This window comes from Limulus polyphemus, unplaced genomic scaffold (assembly GCF_000517525.1).
Source record: "Limulus polyphemus unplaced genomic scaffold, Limulus_polyphemus-2.1.2 Scaffold217, whole genome shotgun sequence".
Taxonomy (NCBI): domain Eukaryota; kingdom Metazoa; phylum Arthropoda; class Merostomata; order Xiphosura; family Limulidae; genus Limulus; species Limulus polyphemus.
In genome coordinates, this window is record NW_013665827.1 from 26,553 (window position 1) to 48,635 (window position 22,083).

General features: G+C 33.3%; 1 protein-coding gene across 1 annotated transcript in view; it reads right to left on the bottom strand.

Annotated features, from left to right (window-relative positions):
- The window catches only part of LOC106478493 (ankyrin repeat domain-containing protein 11-like), a 54,583-nt gene that overhangs the window by 25,519 nt on the left and 6,981 nt on the right, over positions 1 to 22,083 (bottom strand). Inside the window, exons 2-6 of the mRNA XM_013939045.2 lie at positions 21,881 to 22,062; positions 7,110 to 7,193; positions 6,532 to 6,751; positions 5,689 to 5,888; positions 432 to 658 (exon numbers count right to left, since the gene is read on the bottom strand). Of these exons, the coding sequence (XP_013794499.1) occupies positions 432 to 658; positions 5,689 to 5,888; positions 6,532 to 6,751; positions 7,110 to 7,193; positions 21,881 to 22,039 (890 nt within the window). The 5' untranslated portion in view covers positions 22,040 to 22,062. The remainder of the gene's footprint in view (positions 1 to 431; positions 659 to 5,688; positions 5,889 to 6,531; positions 6,752 to 7,109; positions 7,194 to 21,880; positions 22,063 to 22,083) is intronic.

The window sequence follows — 22,083 nt, forward strand, 5'->3', positions numbered from 1 at the left end:
CCGAATTTCATTAACATTTGCTTACTAAATTAAAAGTTATAGCATGAAAACTATAACAACCACAAAATGGTTACGAGATCGGTCCCAGGAACCGAGCCTGTGCTGAAAGAGTTAAGCACTACAGTCCTGTTAAAAAGCTACAGTAACACAAAATAACAGCGAATATTGAAACAACTGTAGAGAAAAAGAAGCTCAAATCTGCATGAAATACAAGGACTTGGCAACCCTGGATTCCAGCCCTGATATATATACATATAAAATATTGGTAGAAACATGTCCCAGCAGTTCATATTATAGCATTAAAATCCTACATGAAAATAATCTGATAATGCTTCTAGCTTAAATATTCTACATTACTAAATTACATGAAAGATACAGATTTTTCACTACTAATTAATTTTAAAATGTATTTAACTCTAAAAAAATCTTACCTTTCATTCACAATATCTAGCTCATTTCTATCACCATATAACGAAATTAATGAGATTCCTGTACCACTATCCAAAGAGTTCACTCTTTGTGGAATGCCCAGATGTCTTGTTATTGACAAAGTGTGACCAAGAGGAGGCTTCATCAGTCTGTGATCATCAGCCATTTTCTTCTTCACAGCCAGAAGTGCTGCAAGAAGCCTACACAATGCTAGTGATGGTCGTTTTATCTATAACAAATTTAAAATGGTTTACTACAAGGCTTGATGAACTATTTTTAAAGACGAACATTTTCAAACTCCAGTGATACTGTTTTGATATTTAATATTTCTTTGAAAATATTTGCTGATTCAAAAAAATTTTTACAATCTAATAAGACTTTTCTTGTGTTACTCATCAACTAAACTTTAAAATTGTTGAAATACACAAATGGCTCTTAACATGAGATTTCAAGACACTTAAAAAAAGTAATAATAATAAAATTCTGTAGAAGTTTTAAATTTCTCAATAAAGAAAAACGCAACAATATAGATTGTATATGTCTTTTATGGCAAAATAATCACCATCTAAATAATATTAAATTAATATTCCTTTAACAGCAATCACAGTGTGAACCAAAAAACAGTTTTTTTTTCACCTCAAACATCAGGTTAACCTAACTCATTTAAAAAAAACTAAATTCCTATACAGCTTGTTAACAACAAACTATACTAATACAATTAACTATAAAAGCAACATATAAATTAAGTCATATGTACATATAAAAAACATGACTTAAAACTTCCTTCATTTACAAAACATTTCTTAAATAAAGAATATAATGAATATATTTCATCATAATTAAATTAATATCACTCCAAATAAAATATTATCTGAAAGAAAATATAAATAAAAACATTACAAACTGGTTTACCTGATTCAGTCTTTCACTACAAAATACACACTAGCTTATCTTTCAATTTTCACTCATTTCCCAACAAAGACACACTGATGAGACCCATTTTTGGAGTAGTTCTTTAGGTTTTGCAATTAACCAATGACTACAGATGTAAGACTGCTAAAAGATATTTCTTCTACATTAATTTAAAAGCAGTGTGTTTGTGTTTAACTGTGCATTGAACAGCTCATAGACCAGTGAGCATGGTAGATAAACATATTAACATCACATCGTAAGGAAAATTAATGGAAAAACAAATATCTTTCATATTAGGTACAATAAATGGTTGGAATTTTTACCACAAACAACATCTTATGAAAATGTGGGCTAAACAGCCAAGCAAGAAACTCTAACAATTCTGGTGTAGTGATCCCTAATTTGGAACTACTGACCAAGCCAGCAGCACATTCACAAGATAAACTATTTCACTGTAAAAAAGCTTCAAAGTAAAACAGACTAATAAACTTCACTACTGGTACTTTATTTTAAAATACATACATGACACAAATATTCACAAAATAATGAACAGGTCAATACGTATACAACCACACGGTCAGATTAGAACAGCTGTAACTAATGTACAATTACAAAGTTTAAACACCATCTTACTCAAAGTGACCTAAGGGCTCATTCCCAAGCTTTACTACATAAAACTTCACTTTTACCTTAGAGTTTGTTTTATTAACATATGACTCTATTTACCATATAGGGCTGTTTAAGATTTTTGTGATTTTTATACGATGTTTAATGTCTCTTTTTTGTGCTTTACGTACTCTATGCAATAGTCATGATGCTCAAGGCTTGAGCCTTGAAAGACAAAGAAAGTTACTGAGAGAGCAGCTGGGTGACCTTATGGTTTTCTACAAAGCGAGTCCACAAGTGCACAAAATGAGTTCCTACAGGACTTGAGTCAATGGGTGATTCAATAAAAGGAGTCATCTCTGAGCCCTCTTCATGGCAGGCCTATCAGGTGGAGGGATGCCAAGAAGAGGCTACAAGATGAGAAGCAGGACATGGAAGGGACTTGACAAAGTTAGTGGGGATAAGAGAGCTGCTGGGTACACCTGGACCAAGATAAATAGAGTAAGAAGAGATGACAGCTGATGAGCTACCTCAATCTGAGTTTACATAGGATGAAAAACTCCCCCCCAAAAAACCATCTTACAAAAGGAAGACTGCCAAATAGAGTTCCTTGATATGAGAGTAAAGAACTCTAACTCCAAAAAAGTAAGGCATCCCAACTAAGGACATATCCCAGAAATAAACCAAATGAACTGGGCAACTGCTGCTGAATAAGAAATTAAGCAACATGGAGAACAGGTAGTTCTGACTTACCCCAATAAAGTTGTCAGCCTCAGAATGAAGAGGTAAATAAGTCTTACAGTTAAGAAATTGATGAAGATCAACAAAATGAGGAGGAGACAGTCATAAAGAATAATAATGTCTCCAAGCTGGAAGAGAAAATTCAAGGTATAAGAACTCTAAGAAGGAGGAGAGCATAAAGGAGCTTGGAGAGGTTGTGGTAATTGAGAGTCGACACATGAAACAGAAAAGATTCTACATGAATGTGAAAACAGGATGAGGGATGAAAAACTTAAAAAGAAATCCTAGTTTTGAAGTGCATGCAATAAACTCACCCACAAACCAGCAGAAACAGCTGGAGTAAGAGTTACTAGACCAACAACAGACAAAAGTAGGGGAAACCTGATCCTTGTTAGGAATAGAAGAACCAGAAGCAAAGGCAGGTTATGGAAAGATCTGGGCAAAATCATCTACAAAAAAGGCTAGTTAGGCAGAAGCTACAGAGGCAAGAGGTTGTGTATCCTGGTAACAAAATGAAAAATTTAAGACAGAATCAACTACTTGATAGGCAATGGCAGCAATAAAGCTCACCATCAGAGTACCTCCAGTCACACTGAAGTAGAAGATAACTCCTGTTGAGAAGTGCTTGGATCTTGAGACATGTGAGAAAAGTGGATATAAGAATTCTTATTCAGTAAGATCCACAAAATGGAATTAATCGAAATAATCAACAGAAGAGTTTGTTTTTTTCTGTTATATTTTCAATTCTTTTACTTTTTATTGACAAAACTGAAATTAATGATTTCCCTCTGCCTAAGCCCTATCCCACAGTTAATGAAACTAAATGATATTCCTTTGAAGGAAACCAAATCATAGTGTCTTGAAAACTTCTCTCAAACCTTGTGATTTGGTTATGCAAAGAAATAACAGAGCTCGAAATTAGCAGGAGCCCAGGAGTCAATGGCCTCCCGAAATGCTGTCAGACCCATAAAAAGTGTCTGTTAGGTAACCCGCGTGGCCTCTTAAAATCAAAGTTTCCCTCAACATAAATTGATTTAAGCTTTAAAAAACCAAACAGAACTTACGACAAATGTTTGTGGATTGTATATTACTGTAAATGACCATGTATTCAAAGTATATGCACTTTCATTAATACGAATATCATCACTTTGTCCATATTTCAAACTTTTTGTACAAGTGTAATGGAATTTATTCATAAAATTTCAAATATAGTGATTATTTGAACTTTTAAAAAATGACTACTGTTTTCAATCAAAATGCTACTTTTTTAACTTTTTATATATGACATCAAGCCTGCATCAAGGCTCACACATTTGAAAGATGTATATAGAACTTCTTTTTTTTGTTAAAACTTTCCAAAAACAGGCAAGTAAGAATTGCAAGTTTGTAAATTGTTTGGAAAACCGACCTTACTGCATGTACATTGTATGTAAGTATATACATGTTAGGGCAAACAATTTTGAATCTAATTTTGCAGACTGCACTCACCAAAAATAAAAAAAACATAATATTACTGTTTTACCATTCATGCCACAATCGGAAATTGTCATTTACGATTATGTACAGTGACGTTAATGATGTCATTGTGTAGTATTGTTGACAGTTTAACGTTAAAGATTGTAATGACTACACAGAACGTACTTTGAAGCTTTATTATATTTGAAATGGTTGAAATTATCAATAAATATGCCATGAACAAGTGAAAAATAAAAATGGAAACTCACCTTGTGGCTAGTATATGATTGATACATAATGTTATGTGACCATTGTGAGAGACAAACAAACATTTGAGGTTCATTACTTAAATTCATCATTTGCTTCAGCCATAAGTTTGAAGCATTTTGCTATCACTCTATACATTTTGAACTAAACCAAACAAAGTATTCCAATTTCCAACCATAAAGAGAGGAATCTTCAAATCGGTTGCCAAAAGTTCTTTTTTTTTTAAAAAAAAATGCCTCTATTTGTATCTTTATTGCATACATAAGGATCAACTTTCCAGGCTTAAAAAAAAAGAAAAAGAAATGATAACTTTAAATGTATTATGATGAAGAAACCAACATCATGCTGACTGAATTGTTGAATTATATAAAATTTATCATCTCCCAGCTCAACACACATGCTTTCATTGAGTATGTTTCAAATTTCAACATTTACGCCGTGTCATTTTTGACATTTTTGTAAAATCACGAAATATTATCTTTTATTGTTGTAAAAGATGTATGCATTTCCCTGTTAGTTACAGGTGCTACCTGGACTGAGTACCAATAAATGTGCAATGCCAGGAATCAATAATTGGAGAGAGAGGAGAGCCTGTGTTCAGCTGGTGATGAACTCCTCTAGCATGAACATAAATTAAATTAGATAACATGTAACTCAATTATCTCAAGTCTGTGCAATATTCAATTATAGTTTTATAATAAGCATAATAATTTGTCAAAAAACCAGCATTAATTAAGGTGGTGAACTACACAGTTTATTTGGTTACATGTTAAAATATGTCTACAATCACTCTCACAAGATATATAAACAACCTTCTGCAAGTTCTGATTTTGTCATGAAAAGAAACCATAAATAACACATACTTTATGCATGATTCACCTAAATCAAAAAAATAAAACCTCATATCGCAAACGATTTTCCATATTATCTAATATTAAATATCCTACAAAGAACCAGACATATCAAAGTCATAAAAAATATTTACACAACCACAATAAAATATTAGCATTAAAAATGAAAAACAAAACAATTTTTTTATGAATGAATTACCAGATTAAAACAACTTTTAAACAAAATAATCCAAAACATCACTTGTGAATTTAAACTTGACACTCATTCTTTTGTGTAGGTCAAAACCCAAGATAGGTATAATCCAAGAAGATAATCTAAGATATACATATTCACTATCAATAACAATAAACAGTACTGAAGGTGTAAAATAAGCCTTGGTAATGTCTCAAATTCACAGATTAGTCACTAAAAGTTACTTAACTTTACCTTAGTTCTTGAAACTTCTTTCCTTTTACCAGCAGATTCTCCCTTGATTTTTCTCCTTTGTATGTATGTATTAACATTCTTACTATCTATTTTAGGAAATGTAGCTCTCCTTAAAACAGTAGCATCTGATTTAAAATTATTACTCAACATCACTTGAAAATTGTCCAAAATCTCTTGTAAGAGTGATTCTTGAATTGAAGCTGTTAAAAAACAAAATAAATGAAGCAATTAAACTGAAAATTATTTTGCAACAATGATACATATATATACATACTTCAAGAAACTTTTACAAACAAGGTGTTATGAATCACAAAAACATTCATTTAAATATGGTGATAATTAACATAGACCTTTAGTATTAGAAGATAAAAATATAACAGTAGTAAAGGCCCACCACTTACTAAATAACTGTTTATTTACCAATTAAGCTACAGTCTTACATTACTTCCACTTTCAGTTCACCTTTTAGCATTAAAAATAGCAGACCAAATACCAATTAGCATGTTGCACTCAGTTTGATTGCAGTAAGTATACATTTATTCTTCTATTTAGGTACCATTATATAGAAAATAAGAAAAACACTCTTATTGCCTAATCCAAGACTGAAACTTGAACCCTTCCGAGATATACATATTCACCTTCTCATATAGCTGATGGATAATACAAAAACGGACTGCTGGTAAGCAAATTTGTATAAAAATTAAATAATCCTAAGTCATCTTAGGGCTTAAAACAATGACATAAAAATAATACAAACCCCTTGTAATATTTCATTAACCCCTGCATAATTTAATAATTATAGTCTGTTTACAAGGTTATGATACTGTCTAAGAAGGTACTTACACCGATGGCTAGATTCCACAGTTGGCAAAAAATATGGGCAGAACCATTCCTTCATAAGTGAATCCCTTAATGGAGAGGCTAAACATCCACAGTGATATCCAAACCCACAAGTGAGAAATCTATCTTCACAGTTAGCCAAACCACAGGTTTCACAGCATGTGTAATCCTTTACCTGCTGCTTCTGATTACCATCCTTGTGTAAGATGTTTTCTACTGGAAACTTAAGCCCAAAGTATATATATAGATAGACACACACACACACAGAGTTTTAAAAATACATAATATATATATATATATCTAATAGTGCTTCACCAGCTTCTAACAGGCATTTACACCATAACAATTGTTGTAAAAAATGGCTTATATATAAATGTTCTGAAAACTAATACGTACTGTAGTGGTAATCTTCATTAAATACTTAATTTTTTTTTATTCTGAATTATACAAGTTAGTTTATCCACTGATCAGCATTGGTTTTAAATTTAATATTGCATAGTCTAGAGTTATATTATCACTAAATCTTAGATATCAACTGGAAATGTTATCTAAATTACTATAAAACTTCAAAAATTTCTTACCCATCTACTGATTTTTTCACCAAACTGAACACAAACAATGATGAGGCTAAACTGTATTCTGTCTATTGGGCAAGTGTTTATATTCTGGAAAAACAAGTACACAGTACATAACTAAGTGAAAATAATTAGTCATGCTTCATTACACTTCATTAAAATAACTTTAATAATAATGGTACAATGGTTTTAGAAATTTTAAAAACTGAAGCTTTATTTATAACCCTAACAGCTTTCAAACTAGAAGATCTCCAATGTATATATAATACGGTGGTCCTTATTTTTGAAGTTTTGATTTACAACACTCTCACCACCTCATTTTGTTCCACCGTATAAATAAGTAATTCACATCAAATTTTATCCATGTTGAATAACAATTTGAAATTGCTCAAGGTAGATGAAATTTTATCTTGTAGCTCACATTATATCAGCATATTCTGAATATTCTAGGATATTGAAAAGCAAACAACATTTCATATATAAACAATCCATGCTGTCACTTTTTATTTCTGGAATATTCTACATGACATGACAGTAGTTCCTGTGGAGGTATATAAGCACTAAGCATATTCTTCTGTGTCATTTCAGCTGGCACTGAGTGTATCACTGCAAATGGATACTGCAACAAGAAGTAAGCCTACACTTCAGGTGCTTGGTTCAGAAGAAACTGAACAAACAGGAAGCAAATTACATTCAAATGGGCAAGAGCTGTGTGTGTTTTTCTATTAACACAAAACATTACAGAATACAGTTAATGAAAGCTCAAAGGTTGTGATCAAGGAGGCTGTAGGTTTTGGGATTAAGGCTTGAATTCCAATTCATCCAGAACATCATGCCATTATCAAACTGGCTTTCTAAAAAATGGACACATCTAAAGAAAAATTCAAAAGGAAAACTAAAACATAATGAAGCAGAGTTTGTCAGTAATCTGAATGACCTTTCTGACATCATTCATAATTATACTATGACTCTGATGAAGATCCTAGAAAACAAGGATTTTTCTTCTTGCTCAGAAGGAAAGAGGATGTCATTAATGAATGGACCAGGTAGATAATAAGAGGGGTAAGGATGGACAGGAAATGTTGTGCAGAGCAGGAAGAACACAAACCTTGAATGAAACTGTCAGTTGTTGGGAATCATCCCACAGCACTGATGATGAGGTTGGTGGATACAGTACCAGTAACAGTGGTGAGGATAGAGAAGCAATTGAAGAATCATCATCTTATAAACCTTAAAAGAGAGCAAGAAGAAATATTATCCCTCCCAATTTATCAGCAGGTATGGACAGAACCAAGCTGAGTGACAGAAAAGCAACATTTGTCTTTACTGCCACAACTCACGGCCTTGGTCATGATATGCAGGAGCTAACCATCAACCATTCCTCAATCCAAAGATCTCAACATTGCTTCCATGAAAAACTTGTCAAAAACTTAAAGGAACAGTTCCAGCCAACAGTCTTAACTGAGGTTCACTGGGATAGCAAACTCCTTAATGATCTACAGGGAAAAACAAGTGGATCATCTGCCATTGATCCTGTCTGAAGCAGGAGTAAACCAACTTCTAGGTGTTACAAAGTCTATTTCTATCACTGGAGAGGCTCAAACTTCTGTTTTGACACATCTGCTGAAGAATGTGGAGTCACTGATCATGTAAAGACAGTATGCTTTGACAACAGCAAGAAACACCAATCACAGAAATGGAGCATGTGTTCTGCTTGAACAAAGATTAAACCAGAATCTTCTATATTTAGTATGTTGGCATCATATCTAAGAACTTATCCTGACAAATATTTTCAAAAAACTGTAAGAGGCTTTTCACTGGTCCAAATATTGCAATTTTCAATCTTGGGAATACATGGACCAATCCAATTATGAAACTGCAGCTGACCTTGAGGAAATGGCAAAAGATATATAGATGAAGTAACAGACAGTGTTATTAAGTTTGTTACAAGACAATTTTAAGTCAGCCAACCCAGAGATAATTATTAAAACTTTCTTGAATTAGTCATAAACTTTCTTGGTAGTATGGTCCAAATGGATGAGGTTTGACATAAAATGTTTCTTTATACATTGGAACAAAATTAGGGGGTAAGAATTTTAAACCTGAAAATTTACCTGCAAATAAAGACCATTTTAACATACAGTGCTTCCTAAAGATAGCAAAAAAGGTTACTTCTAAATGAAATCTTTAACAAAAAGTATTGGTGTAATGTAGCCTCCAGTAGGAGTCAGAAAAAAAAAACAGATGAAAAAAATATTTGTAAATCAGTGAAAATTGTGAGTGTCCTTCTCAAGCGAAACTTGGCCAGTGTATTTAGGTTACTTCTGTTATTTGTATTTCATGGGGAGGGGGCAGCAACAGGTAAGTAGTCGCCTCCTAATTTTATTCTAAGGTATATAGAATACATACAACATTCACAATAATTAAGCTAGGTCCCCAAGCACACCTATGGTGAAGGTTATACATTTTTAGTTACATTTATAAAATGCAGTATAACTATAATTTACTTGAACTGCATTACTAGATTGTATAATCACCAATATATTTCAACAAGAGTTTCTCTAATAGGCAGAAGCCATCCATTTCATGATCAACTCAAGAGAGGAAGGTACATAATAGTGGAGATAACAGATTTATCACATTATAAATAGGCTCTACTGGACTACTGCCACCCAAAAGGATCTATACACTACTGAGTTATGCTAAAATAAAAACCGTGCTTCCACTATTTTTCTTAGTTACCCAGTGTAGATGTAAAATATAAAGAGCAACATTTGTTTTGATATTTATAGTTTGAAATTAAATACATAAATTAATTTTAACTTGTGATGCTCAAGATCTTTATTTTAAATTAAATAACTATGCTAGCATCATTTCACTTAAAGGTACATAGTAACAGTTCCTCTCAATAGCTGTATATTTTTAATTTTCATCTATTTAAAAAATCACTTTTACCACATTTAACCATAGCCTGAACAATTAAAGCAAAATTTCAAGAAAATAATAATGAGGATTATATCTAATACTTGCTAATCTATTAAGACTGGTACAACCTTTTGATTATCTCTAATACTTTACCTCAATTTTAGCATTTGTGAAATAAATGATGGATAATAGAAGTATTGTATACAAAACAGTCATGAAAGGTAACACACACACATCAACTCCTTTACAGTTCAATCTACTCCTTTACAGTTCATAATTTTTTTAAAACACTGGTTAAATACTTGATAGTTAACAGTCAAAATTAAATACTGCATTGAAAAATAATCAACATTTTATATATGTATATTAGGGTGCATTGAATTTACTTAGTCAAAAATTTTATTTTGTAATTGCTAGGTGGCAGGGTATGCAATAGTTGCCCTTTATTCTAAAAATCAATTTTATGCAGTATGAAATTCCTCCAATTATATCTTCAACTGCCTGGTCCTCTTGGAAAGAAACTGAAGACTTGTGAATCATTGCCTTTAGTAAACTTTGTTTCAGTTGAAATTACAGAGCTATTACCAAATATTGACCATCCTGAAGAACTTAGTACAGATCAAAAATATTTGCATGACATGTGCAATGTGGTAGTGTCAGGTCATTGTTCAAGAGAACTTGCTTTACGTGACCCTGGTACAATGAACCATTCTCACTGGTTAACAACACCAAACAGGATTTTGTGTCTTAACATCGCAACTGCTAACCCATCCAAGAAGCTTAGTTTTTTTGTGAGATATGTAACTGAGGTGTATGCAACAGTTGGGTTTAATATCAAGAAAAATCCCTCATGCAGCTATGGCTCACTGCACCTTTTTCTACTTGTAAAAAAATCACGTTTCTTCCTGAATCACAGAAATATGTGGTGGACAGATTAATCCACAGAAATGCATATTTTGCCCACCCAGAAAATTTGCTGCTTGCAATGCTTGGAGATGAATGTAAGGCTATCAGACAACTTGCTTTTCGTAGAATATTAGCTGCTTGATCTACCTCAAATTCTAGCATAATGAGGCAGTTTGTGGTTCCAAATATTAATTGATATAATAACGTGGACTGAGAATAGAACCACCACTTACAAAAAATATAAGCAATGAACAGCTGGTGTATTTCATTAATCAAACTAACATGCCAGCTTACAAGTTAAGCATGCCATGTCTCACACAAGCAGTTGAAATGCATGTTAAATAGTAACAAAAGCTTCAGCAGCTGTTTGTGGCTATTGCAGAAGAAATGGATTCATTAAAGCAAAACTTCAATTTCACAAAATCATGAACAAATTTAATACTAAAAAACAATACACTATCCAGTAATTCTATTGCCCAGTGGAAGGGTGGTTGGGTGGGCATGGGTGGAACTCAATGTGCAACTACCTCCTCATGGTGAGTTCTGGGTAATTTAGGATATAAAACTCCTAAATTAGCTGAACGTTGCATATCCAAAGTTATGGTACTTTGATTTCTCGTATACTTTGATTATGGATATTTCGTGGAAAATAACCCTCCCACCTCACAGCAGTACAAGATATAATGTTAGAAGCCTGAAACTTACCCTCATAATTACTACAATTAAAAGGCATCAATCGCATACCCTGCTGATAATGATATATAAAATTTATATTTTTGATGCACCCTAATATATATATATATACTATTTTCTAAAAATGAATTACATTATAATAAGCATATATACAAAAATAATTATCCTTTGTCTAGTATTTCACAAAAAACATTTTTTGTATATTTCATCATCACTTGTGTGTGTTTATGTTTGTGATATTTTATACTTGTTTAAGATTACATATAATCAAAATGTAGCATTAACTAAAGAAAAACACAACCATTAGCGAGAAGACCTCAATAACATGGGAAAACAATGGCAAATTGAAAAGTTAACTTCAAATGTAAATCAAACTTGCTGAGATTTATCATATTCTAATTATGTATGTGTATCTTAATCATGTATGTTTGTGCATTCATGTAAAATGTTACTATCAACTTGATAAATAAAAAACACTGGTCAGGTGTAAGCATTTGCAAACAGATTTATATTAGGAAAGAATGGATTAGGCCTCTAAGTCACAGATTAAATTTTCCATTTGGTGATTAGAAGTCTGTAATATTATCATCAATTTTAAGGTCTAGAAATCCCAGTAGTATGAATTTTAATTCAGTGATGTAGAATGCCTAAGTTGAGGAAGAAATGAGGCTTTTTACCACTTGCAAAAGGTTTCAGTCTAAAACATGTCACAGCCTAATTAGCAACATTTTATAGATTAAAATTCCTTGAAAATGCATTTCTTTTCAACTAAAAAAGTGACAAATATCAAAATTTTAGATCATTTTATCACTTGTCAGGGTTAGTAAACAAAAATCATTGCAAAATGGTGGTTAAACTAGCATTTTATACCTCGATAAAATGCATTTTCTTTTCACAACTTGACAGTTCATTTGATTTTATTATGTTCTTTAGTTTTGAAAATTTATAGTTTGAATTCTGTTCTAATGTTATCAATTTGTTGGATTACGAGCATCACATTACAATATTTTATAAAAAATTATATTTTTTGTATATTTTGTCATCAACTGCAAGTAGTCCTTCATTAAAATTGTGGCTTATGAATATTTTGATGTAATGTTCAAATCTGTTTCTTGATACAGTCTTATATATTTGACCATGAGAAAAAACTGGTTCTAAAAGAAATCTTCCTACATGTTCAAATGACTGACCCTGCAAGTTATTAATTGTGATAGCAAAATCGAAGAACTAGAAGGTCAAGGACATGTCCACAATGATGTAGCATTTCATAAAAAGTTCTTACAGTGCTTTGCAAAAGTTTTCACCCCCTGTACTGGTAATCAATTTTAGGTATTTTATTGTGAAACACATAACTCAAATGGCCCAAAATATTTATTATATTAATCTCAGACCAGTTTCTAAAGATTACAAAGAACAAAAGGTGCATTGTCACCCAATTTAGTGATATAACATAAAAAATCTTGAAAACACATGTTGCAAAAGTCTTCACCCCCTCAGCTTTTTACCATCGTTGATTTAACTTCACATCACTACCCTGCTAAATTAAATACAGGTGGCTCTGTACAATGCTATCAGATACCAAAGTATATTATACAGCCATGTGAAAAATACTTTAGATCATATAGAACCATCGTTATTGATTTAAACAGTTTTTGAAAGTTAAAATTTGGTTTACTGTTACATATTATGAATGATAAGAAAATCACTTGCTACAAACTTAAGGGAGAAGACTGTTCAAAAGCCCAATTTCAGAGAAGGCTATAAATCAACTTAAAGATTCTCAATTTGCCATTAAGTACTGTAAAATCAGTTGTGAAGAGATGGAAAGTGTGTCAAACTACCTCAACCTTGTCAAGATCAGGTCCCCCTAAGAAAGTCTGCACTCGAACAAGCAGAAAAATCATCAGAGAAGCAACTGTCAAGCCAATGGCGATACTGAAGGAGCAGCAGACTTCAACAGCAGCAACTGGAGTTACTGTACACACCTTTACAATATCATACACTTTACACAAAAAAGGCTTATATGGCGAGGGTGGCAAGAAATAAACCACTACAGAGGAAGATGCATCTTAGATTGCAAAAAGATTATGCCCATAAACATTTCAATAACCCTACAACAATGTGGCAGAAAGTTCTATGGTTAGATGACACCAAAATAGAACTTTTTGGGTTAAATGACAAATGGTATGTATGGTGGAAACCCAACACTGCTCATGACCCAGTAAATACAGTCCTAACTGTCAAGCATAGTGGTGGGTCAATAATGCTGTGAGGATGTTTTTCTGCAGTTGGCACTGGAGAACCTGTATACGCATTCAAGTGATCATGGGCAGTGCAAAATATACACAGATGTTGGAGGTAAACCTAAAGAAGTCAGTTGAAAAACTAAAACTCGGTCAAAGGTTTACATTTCAATAGGATAATGATCCCAAACACGGATCAAAGGCAACCCAGGAATGGTTTCGGAGAAACAAAATTAAAGTCCTTGACCAGCCAAGCCAAAGCCTAGACCTAAATCCACTCGAATATCTGTGGAGAGACTTGAAAATTGCTGTGCATTGAAACATCCTTCCAACTTACAAGAACTGGAGGATATCTGCAAGCAGGTGTGAGCAAAAATATCTCCAGCATACTGTGCATAGCTTGTGAAGAGTTATCCAAAATGACTTTCAGCTGTCATTGCTGCCAAAGGAGCTTCAACCAAATATTAACTGCATAATCAAATTAGGGGGTGAAGACTTTTGCAACGTGTTTTCAAGACTTTTTTTGTGTTGAGTAACAATGCATCTTTTGTTCTTTGTAATCATTAGAAACTGGCCTAAGATTAATATAATAAATATTGTTGGCCATTTGAGTTATGTCTCTCACAATAAAATACCTAAAATTGATTACCAGTACAGAGGGTGAAAACTTTTGCAAGGCACTATATAAAATTTTGTATTAAATTTTCAACAATTTACTGAAGGTTAAAAAATGCCAAGATTAACATTTTTGTGCCATCTAATGGTTTGTAAAGGTATTTAAGACTACACACACACACACACACTGCATTTGACCATTTGGAAATAATTGACAACCAACAAAACTATAATAAGTGTAATATTTCTCAAAATAAAAAGAACCATTTTTCAAATATGAGAGAAACCATTCATATTTACCCAGGATAAGGTTTTATTCGTTGAAAAACAATTCACTTATTTTTTGTAATTCTCAACTACCACAACAAAAACATATAACTTATTGGTGAGCTATAACCATATTATTAATACAATCTACACAGGTACTTATAAATTGAAACCAAGCAATACAAGTATAGATCATAAAATTTTCCTAACAATATGGGCTATATAGAGTTAAGTGAAAAAAGCTGCCAACTTTCTAATTGGAAAAAAAAATCTTAATCAATAAATGCTAACTGTAATTCAACAAACCACACAGCTCTGGAGGTGGGATCTGAAATAGCTGACAAGTATGCACTAAGATGTGTAATTTTTTTTTTTTTTAATTAACTGATGCTAAATATTGAATTTAAGTGTTCATTTACATAGTTTAAATGAGAAGTAAAAGTGATGTAGAAGCTTTTGTAGATTCTCAAGTCTATGATATCAAATCATCATATACAAAAAACATTAATACCATCCTAGGATGTATATACATTTTATTACCATAACATATGGACAACAAAGGTCCATTAAGGTCCCTGGTTCCTATGAAAAAACTAAAAGTAAAATTTTAAGCTCACTCTTTATTTTTAGGAAAATATCAAATCCCCTTTTAAACTACTGTAAAGTAATGACGTTCACAACACATTTTATAAGTCAATCAATCTGTTACAATAATATAAGATTGCATAACTTATGGACAACAATAGGCACTTTGTTCCTCCTAGGTTGTCCTTGCACATCCATCCACAGAAAAATTTAAAATGTAAACCCACCCTTTACATTTCAGGAAATCATCAATTTACCTCTCTGTAAAGTGCTAGCCTCCACTCAATAAATCAATCACCATATTATAAAAATAAAACTGCCTTAACTGGAGCCTAGCTTATCTTTTCTAAATCAAACGTTAACATTTTCCATACCTGAAAATATATTTCTGATAGATACTCACCTCTACCAACAGATTAGCTATCTTCCTTGGCACATCAGCTAAAGAGACTTACATGCCACTATCCTTGAGGCAATTCCCACCTAATTTCATATCAACTGTGCCACAGCATGATGATGTCAATATGCAACAAAAGCCCTCCACCAATAGGAGGGTGACACACCTCCATGTGCACTAATTCCCCCTATGCATTGGCACTTGTGAATCGTCATTCTTTGACAAAGCAAATAATTACATGTGTACCGGAAGTGGGAAGGATGGATGGGAATGTGTGCCAGAGGCTAGTATCTCTTAGAAATTTATTTTCAGGCAAGAAAAATGTTAACTTCTAAGACGATAATTTAATTTCACACAGAGATTAGCTAGAATTCCACACTAATATAGTGGAGGGACTGGTGCAAGATGTATGAAGATAAGTACCCTTCACAAAGTATCAGAATGATGGCCATGGGGTGTGACATCCGATAACAGGGGCTTTATAGGGTCACACCCATGGGAGATATCATCTCTTCACATCCAGGTATAGAAATATGGAAGAGGCATAGAAGTCAAATTTACGTCGTGGGGATGTGCAGAATTAGTACATGGCTGTCCAAGTACTTTAAAACAAATCATCGGACAGCCAGTATGTGTGCTCATCTCCACTCTACAGTCATACTCGACAGGTCAAAATCACCAGTGGGAGGATGAGAGCACTTGTGATAAGTACCCATATTCACCTCAACTCTACCATCAGAATCTACAAGACCAACTCCAGTTGCAAGAGGAAGGCACTTTATTGTATGTAAGTATGGATACTCATATACCTCAATTCAACTGTCAGTCTCCATAAGCCCAATGCCAGCTGTGGGAGAAGGGTACATGAGAGATGCATCACTGTCAAACTCTACAAGACTTACACCAGCTGTGGAAGGATGGCACATTTATTATGTAGTATGGACCAGTATTGAGTGTAGTCATATCAAGTCTACTGAACAGACAGTCACTGCAGAAAGACATGCAAGATATAAATATTGGGTTTTTATAGTGAATGCCCACCTCTACTCAACTGAACAGATATTTATGGGTTAAGACTACCTGCAGAAGGAGGGCACTGCATTATGTAACGTTAGTCCATATGTAGTGCATGCACACATCAACTCTACCAAACAGTCTCTGGCTGCAGAGCATAGTTGTTTAGTGTGTGCTCAGCTCAACTCTACTGAACAGATTCAGATTGCAGGAGGAGGGCACATGTGGCTCGAGTAATGTATCTGAGTTATATGTAGGGTGCCCCACATTACACCCATGGTGTCACCACTGCCCCACTTGTTATGTAGTAAGGACCAGTACAGAGTGTGGTCATATCGAATCTACTGAACAGACAGTGGCTGCAAGAGGACATGTGAGGAGCTCGTCCAAGGGCTGTCAAAGAAGAGATGGAAGAGAATGAAAAAAGGTGATGAATTGAATGCAAAGGGAAATACTGTGCAAGCATTCACATCCTAAGATGAACATGTCTACAGAGGAAAGAGGTTTATGTAAAACAAGAGTTGGGTGAGGAGGATGAAGGAGCAGAACAAAGTGAACAGAGGAAAAAACACCCTCTGGTACAGAGCCACCCAACAACTAAGAAAGCCTGAGATCCAGAATCCATCAACAATCAGCTACATAAGAAAGGCACTGCTAAGAATTACTGCCAGGAGGAAAGGGGTGGTAGAAGGACAAATGACAAAATACTCATCACAAATGGGGAATAGATAAATACAGTGGAATGATGACAAGAATGTGATCAGAATAATGCCACATAGGTGCCTAATAGGTGACAAACTGGACATATTCCATGCATGAAGCCGGAGAGAGAATGTATCCCTTATGAAAAAAGGAAGTGTGAGAGTGAAAATAAGAGAGAGAGAGAGAAAGGATAATGGGAAGAGGAAACAGGGATCCAAATATCAAACAGACCAAGGCTAAAGCAATCAAAGATGTGCCAACAATAAGGTTTAAGAAGATGATCAGTATGTACATCCAGGGCCAAACCATAAGGAGGAGATGACTAGAGAACAAGGTACAGAGAAAGAAATAATACCAGGTCTGGCAGAGAAATTAACAACCAGAGCTTAAGAATGAGGAATAAATTACCATAAGAGAGGAAGCCCAGAGTTGTGAAGGGTAGCAATATCATCCAAAATGAACTTGTCAAATCAAGGGTAAATCCCACGGATAGTTTAGGGCATAAAGGTTATTCCATTGATAGAATAAAAACTGGCCAAGAGAGGCCTCCTACCACCAAGATTGAAGCTCATGGCAAAGGGTATGAATGGGCTCAGAAGTGTATGGTTAATGCCCGAAACAAAAGGGACCTGGAACAGGAGCCATAAGGATGGTTGGACCAGGACAAGACCATGGAATAGGCTAAGTGGAACATGACCAAGTGAATCATCTATAGGAGAAGGAATGAGAACATGCTCAAAGAAAAGCAAGAAGGTGATGTGGAGTAAACTCTTCAACAGCATCCAAATGTTGGAAGACCTGTCCTCATTAAAAAATGTACCTTAAACAGAGAGAGAAAAATCAAAGGGAGAGATCTGATTTGAGAGGCAGTAAGGAGATACATAGTAGGAGATACACGAGGACATGCCCCAAAGGAATAACTAGTAAGGAGAAAAGAACAAGATAAACCCAACAATTGTGAATCAGAAAGCAAGAAAATTAAAAGTAATAAAGAACACAAGCAAAAAGAGATGGAAAGGAACACACCTGAAAAGGAAATCCAGAAAAAGATTAAAAGTTAAGATCATTTCATGAAGGTACCACCCTAAGCAAATCAGGTGAAGGTCATAATCTAATAGATCATTCCCATCTGAGAAGAAATTCAGCTGATGAGATTGGAGTAGGAGACCCATTAAGAGCATGGTAATTCAAAACACCTCAAACAATGACTGCAATGACTTTGACAGTTAATGAGCCTCCAAAGGCCACAGCAGAAATAAAGTCTAAGTGTAAGCAATGTCCCACACTCTGGCCTAAACATAAATCACTGTCAATTGAGAACTCATGAGAAAAATTTAAAAGCTTTTGAAATAAAAGCTAAAGAAAATATAAATCAAAGTTTTATGAATGAAGCAAATTTCAATAAACTGAACATAGACATGAAATTTAAACACATCTGTGATCTTCAGTGCCGAGGAAAAGAATTAAGATTCACAAGATGCAAATGCATGGAGGGGGGGGGGTAGTATTCTTGGAGGCATTCACATGATGACATCATTATGCAGTGGTACAATTGATGTGAAATCATATAATTTTAGGTGTAAGTTGCCTCAAGGCTAGTGGCATACAAATATCTTTGGAAGACATGCTGAGAAAAATAGCTAATGTGTGTTGAGAGAGATGAATTATCATCTCAGAATTGTGTCGTCTAATTCTGTTATCCTCAAAAACAACACAAAGAAATTAGTGGCCTTTTCCCTAATAATTCCCTAAAGAACCTTGTAAACTTTAATAAGATAACTTCTATCTCAATAAGATAATCTCTCCATCCCCAGAATCATCCTAATAACTTTCATCTGAACTATTTCCAACGAGTCAATATTTTTTCTTAGATTAGAATACCAACACTGTACAAAATATTCCAAGGGTGCACTTGAAAACTGGAACTACTTAAACTTGCTACATAAACAGTGACATGAGCAAGTTAGAAGAGACCAACTTTATCACTAATTTCTGAGCAGGACAATGTGCACATGGAGTTGGTGGACCTGAAATACCTGCAAAGACATCTTGAATATGCAATTGAAACTATACAGAAGATGTTTTAAGTCATTACAGTGATACTGCTTTCAAAAGCCATTCTAAAATAATTAAGGTTATGTTTTAGTCTCTATAAAAAATGCATTGCCTGGAATAATAACACAGATGTTGGTCAGAATACTGTTGAGACAAGAAATCAGTAATTTACTGTTATAACTTGTATGGTTGCTAGGCAATTTGGAGTTGTTCAGGTGTGTATTGAATTATGCTCATTTTTAAATCAAACTGTCATTGAATATTCAGAAAACAATTTAATAGAATTAAATTATATTTTATTAATAAATGTGCTTTTGAATCTTAATTTTGGTTGTAATTAAGTAGAAGACTTCGACAGTGCTATATTTTTGGAAATACTACTTGTCTTTCATCCAATTTTTTTCCCGTTATACCCATCTCCTGGTCATCTCTCAAGGAAGCAGATAAACTTTGGAACTAAACTGTCAGCAATATGCATTGTTATAGAGAGAGAGCATTTGCTTTTTTCAAAGGATATTTCAGAAGGCTGAAACTATTGGACATGAAATGAACTGACTTAATTCCTTTGTTTATAAATGCATGTGTGTTGTATAATTTATCTCTCAAATCATGATGAGATTTAGGACTTCATAAAAATAGGTGCTGATAAATATGACAGTTCTCATTATGAATGGAGAAAAAATTAACTTATTACGTAACTGGAATCTTGTAGTGTCATCAGAACCTCTATAAGAAAAATCACCAGACAAACTTGATTTCCTAAATCACAACTTTCATTGAACAATAAAGCATAAAGCAGATAACTTGCTAAAAGCTTTAAATTCATAAAAATAAAGTCATTACTTCATTGAAAATTGTATTTTTTAAGACCTTCAGCAACATATTTATGACATTTCAAGGACTTGAAAATATAAAAACTAAGTTAAGACTTTTTAAGGATCTGTAGAAATCCTGTATTAGCTTTAATATTATTAACAAAGCACGACTTTGATGGCTTACATGACTTACCTACCACTATGCCTAGATCTGTTTCTTCACTTATTCCACTGTTCACATCTGACAAGTTTTTGGTACAAATTATCATAACCCAAGGGCAATACTTTGTACTTACTATAATTAGAGATCATTTGCCACCAATCATTCAAACTTACTAATTGATCTAAGTCATTCTGTAGGACCTCAATGTTTTCAATACAGTTAGATATATCTAAGAATTTATCTCTTTCCAAACTAGAGGATAGGTGTTGCTGTTTTCCCTTGATTTATTCCTTCTCACTTAACTCTCTCAATACAGGCTCGGTCCCAGGGACTGATCTCATAACTAGTTTTCATACTATAACTTTTAATACGGTATGCGTATGTATTCTCATGAAATTTTGCAGATTATCAGTAAACATTACAATGCTTTAGTATACAAAATACCAGATTTTTAATTAAGTTTTAAGATTTTCTTCTTTTTGACTGTTGACTGTCCAACATGCAAGGAATTTTGATTTTAAGATTAAAAATACTTTTATGCATGAGAAAATTGTCAAATTTCACATGTAAAATCTTCATTATCTCTTAATAAACTGAAGATAATTATCAAACGTTTTTTTAAAAAAACTTAATATTTTATCTGTTATTTTCACTATTGTATCTCTATGTGTGTTTGGTTAATTTGACTGACCTCGTAACCAACATAAAAAATTAGGAAATAAATATAAATTATGCTTTATTAATTCTAGAATGACTACAGATTATAACAAGAAACAACAAATGTTTAGTCTATATTGCTTAAATCTCATAACATCATACATCTATATATTTATTATTTTTATTTTATTGACCTTTCAGCCATGTCTAACTAATATATATTACAGAAGTTGAAATGATGCAGCACACGTGTACTCATGTTACTGTATCTAGTAGTATAAAACTGGCCTTTACAAAGTGACATGTCTTTAGTTTGTGAACCAGTATTTTGTAAAATACAGTCCAATTTTAGTTATAATAGATTATCTACGTATATATATATTATTACTATTTACAAATAAGTTCAACCTACCCTCTTGTTACTTTAAGTATATCTTTGATAACTAACACTAACTTTCAATCTTTCAGTTAAGCCTTAGAACTTAAGTAATTCATATCCATCTCCAACCCAAGGTAGTATTTTTAACATTCTCTTTAATGTCTTGCACCCAAGAAGAAAATTCTAGCCCTAGATTCTATGCTCCCCACTACAAATAATCTTGTCAGTATATTTAATGAGAGAGTTTCTAATTATTTAAAGTTCCTAATTATCTTCTTCTTATCGTACATTTAAAAGAAAAAGACACAATGCACATTCAAACATGCTATATGGGTAATGTAAATGAATAATCTAATTTTACCTTAGACCACTCAAGTAAACACTCAAGACAGAAAGAATGGTCACAGTTTTCTGGTGTTCCAATCTCCTGTCCACAAAGCTTATTTAAACAAATGGGGCATACTTGTGATCCATCACTAGAATTACTGCCTGTTTCTGTTTCATCTGAAGCTCTTGACATGGATTTTTCAGAAACTGAAACTTCTGTTTTCAGAATAAAAATAA